This window comes from Rhinolophus sinicus, linkage group LG06 (genome assembly GCF_036562045.2).
Source record: "Rhinolophus sinicus isolate RSC01 linkage group LG06, ASM3656204v1, whole genome shotgun sequence".
Taxonomy (NCBI): Eukaryota; Metazoa; Chordata; class Mammalia; order Chiroptera; family Rhinolophidae; genus Rhinolophus; species Rhinolophus sinicus.
In genome coordinates, this window is record NC_133756.1 from 111,057,794 (window position 1) to 111,070,211 (window position 12,418).

Here is a 12,418-nt window from a genome sequence, read left to right on the forward strand (position 1 = left end):
TGCATGGATGACTGTAGAAAGTTACTTCGTTTCTGTTTCCTCACCTGTAAATTGAGAATAGTAGTACCAGGCTCATTGAGTTATGTGAGGATTAAATAAGCTAATTGATATAAATAAGTGCTATGTAAGTGATTGGCCTTATTGCTATCCATCTCAGTGTTTATATATCGGGAGATTTAGGTGTGGCTGGGTCATGGTATCATGAGATTCTAGGTGGTGATAATGCTCAGTCAGACAATTGCAGGTTCTAGGTAAATCCTTCAAGGAAGAGTAGGACCCTGCCAACACCTAGGGATGTGAGGCTCCAGACCAGTATTGTGGGAAAGAAGAGGGAAGAAAGCATGTCAGTCCCGGCAGAGACCTGTAGTACCACGCAGGAAATAGAGGCAGAAGTCTCCCCCTTCCCAACCACATCATATATATATTTTTTTAATTTCTATAATAGACCAACATGATGGAAGGTTAAGGAGAAAATCTAATAGAAATAAAGTCATTCTGAGTTTAATCCTTAACATACCATTTAATATATAATGTTAGGTGTCTCATTTTAGACCTGAGTATGTGTGTGGGTAGTAACCCCCAAATTTTACTTCCCTGGTTGGGATTAGGACATGGCCTGATTGGGACTCACCCTGATGGCAGCCTTCTGTGTGAATTGTGCAGCTCAAAGACTGCTAATATGTTATCATGTAGCAGCCAGGCTAAGATTTACTGTGAGGTTCTGGAATCTCCAGCCTTCTCAGTGAAATCCCATACACGCATAAATGGACTCATTTTAAAACATCCACTGGCTTTCATTTTGTTTCAAGCTGTCATGCCATAGCATATATAAAAGTCATTTTGAGGGCTGTGTCACGTGCCACTGAGGAGCCTGTCCTTTAAGGATGAGAAGACAAGGCAAAGATGCTGGGCCCCAGACGCAGCTGGGTCCCATGTTACTCTTGCCATAATTTACCTCCTGTTTCACTTGGCCTAGTGACATCCACCTGCCTTCTACTTGCTTGTTCCAGGTCAGTTGAAATCCCAGCACAATTCCTAGCCCTGTCAGTATGACTAGTATTACTGTTCAGTCCTTGCTGCATGTAAGTTCCTTGACTGTGTGGGCTTCTCTCCTTTTCTGTTTTGCTGCTTAGAAGTTTCGGCCGCAGCCTGGATTCAGTCTTTTGACCTTCCTCCTAGTTGTCCTGCTCTTCTCAAACCCAAGCTTCCCAGAATATGTTCTTGGGCTGACTGGCTGCTCTACCACCCTTACCAATGCCTTGCTCGAAGAGGCTTCCTCTTTCTAACTGGCCTGGTGACTACTTGCCCATGTATGTCAGAGGCATTTCCCAGGTCTGGTACTTAACAAATACCATGAAGTAACCACATCAGTCAGAACCAATGAACTCCTTTGAAAATTTGCATTCGTTATAGCAGAGTCTTTATTAGTTACATTCTCTTGGTGGCATGTAACAGAAGTTTATCTTCTCCTAGCGTAAGCAAAGTTATTGATATACGGTAAGAATATTTGAGTATCCCATAGAATCTAAGGTGGTGAAATGCATGAGTAACTTGATCTTGTAATTTAAGTTTTATCAGTATTCTCTCTGCTTGCTTCTTGCTTTCCGCTTCTCTATGATTGCCTTTATTTTTTCTTCTTGCTGTAAACTGGCTTTCTCCACACGGAAGAGAATCTAAAATAAAAGGGAAACCATTTACATCTTACAGTTTGGTTCACCCAAGAGAGATTAATTTTCTTAAGCCTTTATAGTTAGCCTAGATTTACATAAAGATGAGCCTTGAAGCTTCTTATTAAAAGATTTATATATATATATATATTTGCTACAAATCTTCTCCCAGTTAATGGAAATAAGCATATTAATGGGGGATGCTTGAATCTACTAGGTTACCAGTTTGATTTAGGAGTTCAATTAAAGAGAATGTCCAATAGAGAGAGAAAAGGTAGGGTGAAATGTGAAGTGTGGAGATAAATCTTAGAGGGAACCACCAAAGTAACTGGGGAACTAGTTTTAAGACTCAGAAACCAAACTAGATCAAACTAGGCATGGACTCACATGATTTCAACAGTGAGACAAAAAACAGGAGCCAGGCTGAGACAGGGGAATATCTGAAATTACCAACTGGTAAGAACACTTCTGGGCCATACTTGGGATTCTACTGCAGTATGTGTTACTACCACTTGATTTTTATTTTCTGCTGATACGATATGCCACATAATGCCTAAAAGATTCCAGGAAGCCTCTGTAAAAACCATCTGGGGAGGACTCTGAGGGTCCCGAGGCAAAGCAATGGGGAATTTTCAGAGAGGCTGGTTTAGCAGCACAGGGGAATGATGTGTTATTAGAATAGCCCACCAGGGCATCTGTTTGCTACTCACACCAGGGAGTTGCCAATGTCAGACATATGTGATGTGTGTGTGTGTGTGTGTGTGTGTGTGTGTGTGTTCACACAATTCACACATCCTGTATGTTCATGCATTTTTAGTGACTTTTATAGATGTAGGTATTAACTGTGCCTTCTGGATCTTTTTATCACTAAGAAGGAGCAATGAGCTTTCCATGTAACATAGCTTGTGCTTCAAGATTCACAGTATCCACATCCTAGAGCTACGAAATAATTATTATTCCATAAAAGCTGGATAGTCCAGTGACTGGTTAAAGAAATCTGGTTATAAAGTAGATTTTGGAAAAGTAGTCACAGTCATACTCATTGTTTTATTGGTAACTAGAGGGTTTTTGTGTTTTCTTAGAAAGGTTCTCCAAAGCTTATAAAGAGGTATTATATTCCTCTATACCCTCATCTATATTTTACAGATACATTTAGTCAATAACTTGTATTTAGTGAGATCCTTCTTTGTACCTAAGACCTGTGAAGAACCCTAAGGAAGTATAAAGTCCTTGTTGTTTTCTAAATAGAAAGCCTGATTCGAAATACCAAATTTACACATATGAAATGGAAAATAGCAACATAAATATACAAAAGTGATGAAGGTACCATATAAGAAATGCGCTTGTCTGTAAAATTGATTTTCAGCCCACATTAATACAATTTGTAAGAAGAAGAACAAAAGTCAGATAGGTTGGAAATCCCAACTCAAATCACTGCTTATATGTTGGTCATACAATACTAGATAGTAAGGTAAAATACAAACATTGAGTGTGGTACTCAGAAAGTTTTCAGTCTAGTCAAGGAGACAAGGCACAGTCACTTTCTGCAGACCTGGGACCCAAGGAGAAAGCACAGGAGAGATGTCATCAAAACTAGAAAAAATAAAACAATAACTTAAACAAAAGCCATAAAGTCATCACCAGATTGCTTTCAACATCTAATATGCATGACCCTGAAATATCTCTTGCCTTCACGGAGGCCTTTGCTTTGCTGGGTCTTGTGTTGTGCTGTAGCTAGAAATTTCCAGTTACTGCAGGACTCTCATGATGGAGCCGCCTAGATCCTGGGATCATTGAGCAGCTTGGTAAGGGGAAAAAAAAAAGAAAAAAAAACGGATTTGGAGGTTAGAAAGGCCAGTGTTATATCTCTACTCTCACTTTCCCCGAGCCTCAGTTTTCTCAGCTATAACATATATATAGTGATAATAATGTCTCATCAGTATGGTTTTGTTGAGGTTAAATAGGGATGTATATGCATATCCTTATATATGGACAGTTAAAATGTATTCAATAAATGGTAATTCACATGATCTAATGAATTCTGTATAGCCACTAACAAAGCATTGAGATCTCCGAGGTATAAACAGTTTACAAAACATCCAATAATATGCCCTTGCAGTAGTCCATCTTTAGGGACAATTACTAATGATAATATTTAAGATTGATTCTGAAATTTAAGTTTACAAAGTGCGTTCAAATACATCACCTCACTTATTCTTCAGCCTTTTCTGAAGGTGATGATTTCTATACCCATTCTACAGAGAAGGCAAATGAGGAAACAGGGGTTAAGGGACTTGCCCCCAGATCACACCACCATGAAGTTGCTGAGCCCCCAAATCATATAATCAGGAAGGTGCTAAAGCAAACTGAGCCCAGGTCTCTGCTGATTCCAAACCTCATGTTCTTCCTACACCAGATGCTTCTTATCAAGCACTGTTTTTTGTGGGGTCTCGTGAAAACTCTTTTTATACAAAGCCCCTATTTACCCACAAGGTACTTGTTATTAGGAGTTAACAAATAAGCCAGGTACATCTAGTTGAACCACTACGTATATATGTAGATCAGGGTCATGTTCTCAATGCCCAGGGTTTTTAGTTAAAACATGGAATTTTGTTTTGGAAAATTTGCTGGATTGCTGTTTGTTTTATCATTTGATTAGGGTCCCATGGGTAAAATTGACATTTAAAAAGCTGTTAACTCTGTTAACTCCAGAGGGCACATCTAATGAAATATCCCAAAAGTTGAGCACATGCCAAAACCACACTGTCTCATATAAAACAGCTCTCAATTAATCATGATGAGAGTATTTCTTCTATCTAAATGAAATCTGCAGTTTGGGAAGAAGATTCAGGATCCTTCAGGGGATGAAGGGAGAGTTGCTGTGAGAATTCTAGAAACTGGGAAATAAAGATAGGTCTACTCAGTATTCAGGAAGTCAGATTGGTTAATGCAAATAGAGATTGCAATCTCTTATTTTCTAATGACTTGGCTTGTAGCTCTCCTCTGTCAGTTTTACACAGATTCATACTCAACTTCAAGGTAAATGACTGCAGTTTGTACAAATTTTTTTTGAAAAGAAATTTTAGCATATCCAATATGATTTTCTGTCATCTTTGATTTATTTTTAGTTTTCTATCTAAAGATTTCCAAGGTATGTGAGCAGAGGTGTATAGATAACAAACAAAAATATACGATGACACTATACATAATAGGTAAACAAATATATCACTAAGTGAACCCTTCTATTTTGCATTGAATACTCTCAAAATGCAGTTCAAAGAAAAGGATTATAAATATTGGTTTAGGTTTAATTTTGCTTCCTGGAGAGAGAAGTCAAATTTCTTTAACACAGACATTTTAAAAAGAAATGTTACAAACTCTAACTCTCACCCAATTTATTAGAAATCCTTGTCTCCTACACTATGGATAAAATTTAAGAGAAAATGTGTATAAGTTTTATTGCTAACTTCATTTCGTTATGTGGTACATGTAGCAAACGAATATTTGGAGGGCGTGGGGACTTTGAGCTATGTTGTTTATTCTCCCAACAGCTGACACAGTACCTACACAGGTTTTCAAGAAATTCTGTGGATCTCCTTGTTAAAGAAGTTAACAGATTCTCAGAATAGACTACTTGTTATTTAAAATTTTTTTCTGCTTCTCTTTCTTAGGCCAGCCCTGCTCCTATAATCGTCAACACAGATACGTTGGACACAATTCCTTACGTAAGTAACACTTTTATTAAGACTTCCTTAAAAAGGTAGGACTTAATCAGCTAAATTTAAAATTTAATACATATTGATTTTTACCCAATACAAATAATTTTATGAAATTATGTGGACAATGAGTTTTATAAGTTTTCTTTTGATATTTGCTAACTCTCGGCTTAGCCATGTAAATGTTTTCCTCTTTCATTCCTTGTTTTGTAAAACACAAAGTGCCAGTCATTAGAAAAAAGCATAGTTAAATGTATTCAGATAATGTTAGTTTCCTAGGTGGTTCACTGAAAAGAAATTGAATTTCTTATAGAAGAGATGAACAAACTTCCTTGGATCCCTTCGTAAAGGAATACTCAATTTGATTTCTGTTAGAGAGCATAGTATTTAAGTCAATGATCAGTAAATATTTGCTGGATTTTGCTGGGCTTCTAACAAGAATTGAAACAAAAGTTTTGTGAGGGTAAAGGCTGTCTACATAAAATGAAATGTATGGTTTTGTAAAAGCATGGCACATGAGATAACAGGCTCAGTCAGATCAGTAAGCCTGGGAGTCTACCTGAAATATAACCACTATGGTGGTTATAGCAGGAAGGATTGGAGATCAGCAATAGGCCATGATATGGGTGAGAGGCTGACATTATGGAGGTCCAGGAAAGCTTTGTGAGTGGCCCTTAGCTGATGGGTAGAGAATAGTCATTCGGGAAGACGGAGCAGACAGAGACCCATGCAGGCAGAGTTTGAAGCAAGGATAATGATATAAGAACAAACAGATTCCTGGGCTTTGGTTAAATGAGTAAAGCATGTGAAGCACTTATAAGGATATCTGGCACAAAATACCTGCTTGATTAAGTACCAGCTATTGTCATTCTTAGAACTCAATCTTAAATGCCTGCAAGGACCAAGCAAACAGATCCAGATCCAGAAACAAATTGAGCAGTAAGTGTGGGGACAGTGGGGAATAGAGAGCACATGGCCTTTCAAAAGGGGCCGCCGCCACTCAGCACCAGTGAGTTGGTACCCTGTTTCTCCAAAAATAAGACCTAGCCGGACCATCAGCTCTAATGCATCTTTTGGAGCAAAAACTAATATAAGACCCCATATTATATTATATTATATTATATTATATTATATTATATTATATTATATTATATTAATTATATTATAGACCCAGACTTATATTATAGTAAAATAAGACTGGGTCTTATATTAAGTTTTGCTCCAAAAGATGCATTAGAGTCGATGGTCCGGTTAGGTCTTATTTTCAGGGAAAAATGGTACCAAGGGGAAATGCAGGCCAAATGTTGTCAGACTATCCAGTGTTTCAATGGGGGCCAGGACTTTGCATGTTTATGTAAAACCCTGCAATTTTTCAATACAGACAACTAATTTTCGAAAGTTCAAACACTGTGTGTACCAAACAAAGTGTGTCTAGTCCAGAGGCTGCCCTTCGGGAGGTGTCTGCCTCAAAGGAAACTGGAGGACTCGAGCAGGCTCTGCAAGCTGGGACTCAGCCACAGGGGAGCAGAATGCTAGAACTGGAGTAGAAAGGTTGGGACTTGATTACAGGAGCAAGTGACTAAAACTGGGACACGGGGTCAGGACAAGAATAACAGCAAACTTGATTTAATGCTGAGTCACCTGAACTATTGAGCTAGGGCTTCTTAAATCTTTCTGAACAAGAGTTGTGTGGGGTCAGACCGGAAATGGGTTTAAGCTTACTGGTAGGAATCAATTGGCCCCAGCTGTGGAAAGTAAAGGACTCTGTTAGAAGGAAGCAAAACAATGCATTAAGGACAGGGTCCAGTATTGTATCTCTCATTCTTTCTACCTTCTTTTACTTATTAAATGTTTATATTGGGATTATTGTATACCTGACAAGTACTAACAAATATTAACTCATTTAATCCTCGAAACAACTCTATGAGATAAGTACTATTGAAATGTCTATTTTACAGAAGAGGAAACTGAGTCACAAAGGGGTCAAGTAGCTTTCTCAAGGTTGCACAGTAAGATGTAGAGCCAAGAATGAACCTAGATAGCCTGGCTGTAGAGTCTGAGGTCTTACTTAATGCCTGTTGTCGTGCTGCCTTTCTCCTTCCCTCCCTTGTTTTCTGCCTCTCAATTGGGGAAAAAAGTCTGCTTACTTACTCCTGTGCTACATGTAACTTTCGGTGGAAGGCAAGTTTTCACAGAGGCTTCAGCACCCTTAGAGCAGGGATCCATGTCTTTAAGGAATCCACTGTCTTTGATATAGTAAATCTCTTTACTGCCCATTGGCAAAGCAAATGAACAGTACTTTGAACAAGTAGACATGGAGCACAGAAACTTAATTTTGTAAGTAGGACTGCTTTCTTGTGGTAGACCTATATTATTTCAAAGCCTTCTGTTAAAGTCCTCATGGCTTAGCTGCCAGATGCCGTCATGCAAATTGATCAATAAAACCTAAGGATTTCATACAGACATATTCAATGTGATATCCCAACTAATTAGCTAGTAAGAGCTACCACATATACCAAGCTAATCAAAGTACTCCCATTCCCCTAAATATCTGACTTTGGCATCTGACTTTGAGTTCTTCAAAGAGCTTCATGCCCCCCGTCTTCAACTGTTCTGTACTTAATGCAACCCTCTTTGAACCTTCTTAAGAGTTAGAACTTTTAGAGAGTTTTGATGAGCAGCTTGACGTAGTAAAAATGTCCCAATACTCATGGCAGTGTGTTCTCGGGCAAGTTACTTAATCTTTCTGGACCTAGATTAGTCTCTAAGACAAGAATTACATAATGCCTGATGTAGAAGTGGTTGTAAGAATCAAATGAGATTGTGTGAAATCATGCTTTGTTAACTCTTACTTGATAGGGGTTTATTTATTTGTCATTTTATTTGATAAACTCTTATGAAGTAACACATACTAGACCCCAAGAGAATGATAAATATGAATGTCTTCCCTCACATAGATGAAACATGAATACACTACCTACTGAAAATGGCAGATCTAGTACCGTGTTTCCCCGGAAATAAGACCAGGTCTTATATTAATTTTTGCTCCAAAAGACGCATTAGGGCTTATGTTCAGGTGATGTCATCCTGAAAAATCATGCTAGGGCTTATTTTCCGGTAGGTCTTATTTTCGAGGAAACACATATATATCCATTAATGAAGATGAGCTTCGGGTCTTAGCGTCAGCCCCAACTCTCCCCTTTTCTCCTGACTCACTGGGTAACCTTGAACAAATCACTGTTCCGTTTGCAGTCTATTTTCTCATTCCCCAGTGTTCCATACTTTGTTTTTCTCTTTTATTTCTCATGTTCTAGTTGTTCGCATAATTTCAGCTCTATTTAATGAAAAAATGATTTTAGAGCTCCCCAGAGCATATCAGTCATGTTGCATAAGAACATTTCCTTCTTTAAAAATATTACCTAAATGACAAATTTTGACTTATAATATTAAAGTCCTCCTCAAAAATAATTTCATTACAAGTAAATGTATTAATTTTGCCAATTAGCAAATTTGATTTTAGCAATATATGGTCCTTATGGAAATGATTCCTTGGCATACATGCATGCGGCAGTTGAATAACTACAGGAAATCTGTAGTCAAAGGAAATTTGTCTGAAAAAGGTACAGCAGATATTTAAAGAGATTTCTTCTCTCTCTCTCTCTCTCTCTCTTTTTTTTTTTTTTTTTTTTGGAAGGTAGATTAAGGGATATGAGAGCTTTTAAAGTGTCTGCCATTAGCAATGGGGTCACTCTGGTTCTTACAAGTGATTGCTTCAAATAAACTCATCCTTGTAGGGTGTCATGATTCTTTAGGAGGATGTCATGATACTTTAGGGTTGCACTTTACATTTGCGTCAGTCCTGCCTCTCATGCAAAGCAGCAATCCCCTAATGAAGATCTTTTCATTATGGGGCCCAGTAGGTGGGATAGTACTACCCAGAGAGGGCTATTTTCATTATGATGGCTGAAGCACAAGAGGACAAGCCCAGGACACAGGTGCCCAAGGAAAAGCAAGAAGAGAAAAAGGACATTCCCATTTCAGCACTCAGTAGTTTCCGTTTTTCACTCAACCTTTTTATTCTTCCCCAGTATATGTTGAATATTGTCTAATGTAAGGTACTGAAAATACTCTGTTCTTAGAAACTTAAGAGTGAGTAGAGCCTGCATGTGATCTGTAAGTTCAGCTTCCTGATGAACTGTGTGAAGAGGTGGCATGTCACCCTCTCGGTACTCGGCAACCAACTGGCACGAAAGCCACCTCTCCTGACATACTTCCCTTCAGCAGACTGTTTGAAGGTCTAACTCCCATTTTTTCCACTTTAGAAAAGTAATATTAATCAGAGAGATTCTAGAATGTCTTTTCTCTCCATCCTCCTCTAGCTTTCATTTCATGGTGGTTGTATTTTGATCTATTTTCTGGAAATATACTGTGGAACATGTGAAAAACTTAAGAATCAAGAATTTGAAATCTTGTTAAGTAACTTGGGGTTCGAGGAATGCAAATCTCTTATTTTAAAACACAGATATTCTAGTTCAACTAGTAAATGGTAGAACTCAGTGTACCATTTGCTGCCATTCCATGTAACAGTCCATTTCTAGTGTGTATCCAATCACCACAAAATCAGTGGCCTAGAACTATAAACGTTTACTTCTCTCATAAGTGTTTGCTGGTTGTCTGGGCCAGCTGCTTTAGGCTGTAGATTACGGGGTTGGCTGGGACATCTCTGCTTCACATGTTTCCTTATGGGGCTCAGAGAGTGGGACAGAACTACTTAGAGTGTTACTTTCATTATGATGGCCTAAGGGCAAGAGGAAAAGCCCACGACATAAGTGCAGTTCAAGCCTCTGCTCACATCACATCCACTAACACCTCACAGGCCAAAGCAAGTCATATTGCTAAGTTCAAAGTGGAGGAAGGAGTGAATATTTGCTAAACAAGAAACTAATTTACCATACCATAGCCTTAAATAAAAGGGCTAAGTATCTGCATATGTCCCTTTGTAGGAAAAATCAAGTACAACAGAAGGAATTTTATATTTAAAAACATTAGTAGGTCAATTATAACAAAGATTCAAAGGGGCTTGGCTCAACTGATATGGGGAGTGGGTGTCTACATTATTAAGGATGTTTAAGAGAAAATGATGAGAAATAAAGGAAACATCTAGCAAGTACTGGCAGTACATGACTTTACTTTCCTGTGAGACATTGTTGTCTGAAACGTTGTTTCCAGAAGTGAAAATAATAATGGAGAGAAGGGAATTCGTTCCACAAATTCCAGGACTGTGGCTTGGAAAACCTCCTAAGGAAGTAAGGGAAAGAGAGAAAGAGAGTAGAGGAGAGAAACGAAGGAGGAGTTAGATTACATAAAATATGAGAGGGTCCTTAGTAGTATCAACACAATGTATTTGCCAAGAAGATCATTTAAGTAAAAGTTATTTGAAAACAATCATAATATCCCTATAATATTATCAGCGAGATGTTTGTAGAGAGCTTTACATGTGAAAGGTCATGGGATGCAGACATACCTATGACTCTGGGGCAGAGGACAAGAGAGTGGTCTAAAGGGAATAAAATGGCCCAAAGAAAGGCTGACAACGTGAGTGAAGGTTGGTGAGAAAAGAGGGGGATGAGAGAAAAAAAAAGGATGATATGGGTCCAGGGACATAGAGAAGCAATAGAATTAGCGCTGAGGTTCATTCTGAAGCCAAAGAATGGGCTTGAGACTAAGAGGTGTTGTAAGCAGGATTTAAATGGTGTTTTTGATTGATTCCAGCAGCAGAAAGCTGAGCGTAAGAGCTCTCTGAGGACGAAGCTGCTGTATTACAGAAGTGGGATGACCAAGCCTTGGCCAGAGAGGTGGACAGTTAGGCATTAATTTCTTTGAGTCACTTTGTGCAATAACAGACCTTGTGATTCAGGCTACTGTTTACTTTTAATAGGATAGTTTTCCAGAATTACTCATGAAGGGAGAGGAACCAGAAATATGTTTGTTTCTTTGAACCATCCTGGGAGTGATTAATAATGGCAAGATATTTTGGAAGGATTTGCTGAATTTCTCACATTTATCCTTCAGTAAACAAGTTTGTTTCATTTTGTGGTTTTTCCCATGAACGCTGTGAAACTACATCATAGTGTTTTTTATCTGTTGGGAATGTAGTATAATCCAGAAATGGAAAACGCTTACCTGCCAGAAAACAGCTTCATTTTGGCTCACCTATGCCCACGAGGCAATAGGAATTTAACAATAGAGGCAAAGCTATCAATATTTGTTCCAGAGTCAAACCTAGCCAATCAAAATCCATTCCTCAACTGTCACAATCCCCAGATCTTCTATGCTTCCACTTGCTTTGCTGTAAAAGGCAAGAGATGGAAAATAATGATTCTCAAATATTAACATGTGCAAGAATTATCTGGCGATTTTCTTAAAATGCAGATTCTAATTCAGTGGGTCTGGGATGGGGTCTGCCAGTCTGCATTTCTAATGAGTTCCAGGTGACACTGATGCTCAATTGTCTACCACATTCTGAGTAACAATAGAATCTAGCGAGAAAGCTAGGCTGTGGATTCAGGAGCAACTGGTTCTAAGTGTACCTCTGCCGGTTAGTACTTGTGTCGGTTTTGGTTAAGTCAAATAATCCAAACCTCTGTTTTATTATTTGTAAAATGGGGATAATAGTATTTGACTTACCGGGGTTGTTATAAGTACTCTTCCTGGTATGTAGAAGGTGCTTAATAAATGTTCATCATAAGAGTGGGGGAGGGGTGTGCCTTTAATAAAATAGGACATTCTTTTGACTTAATCTTGAACTGTTGAGCCAAGAATGCAGAAGCCATAGCTAGTTCAGAGGTAGGGCCAATAACAGTTATGTAAGTCCATGGGAATCCTTGCATCTAGATCTTTATTTCTGGAAGTGTGGCCCATTACCTGAGAGCTTGTGAGCATAGAATCTATGGTCCCACTCAAGACCTGCTAAATCAGAAACTGTTTTTAATAAGAACCCCAGTGATTTGTAGATATATTAAAGTTTGAGAAACA

The 12,418-nt window shown here is 38.4% G+C and overlaps 1 protein-coding gene across 18 annotated transcripts in view; it reads left to right on the top strand.

Moving 5' to 3' along the window:
* DLG2 (discs large MAGUK scaffold protein 2) overlaps positions 1-12,418 on the top strand; it is a 1,902,684-nt gene that overhangs the window by 1,204,128 nt on the left and 686,138 nt on the right. For all 18 annotated transcript variants that reach the window (XM_074335659.1, XM_074335660.1, XM_074335661.1 and 15 more), the window contains one exon: positions 5,339-5,392. In XM_074335659.1, the coding sequence (XP_074191760.1) occupies positions 5,339-5,392 (54 nt within the window). The remainder of the gene's footprint in view (positions 1-5,338; positions 5,393-12,418) is intronic.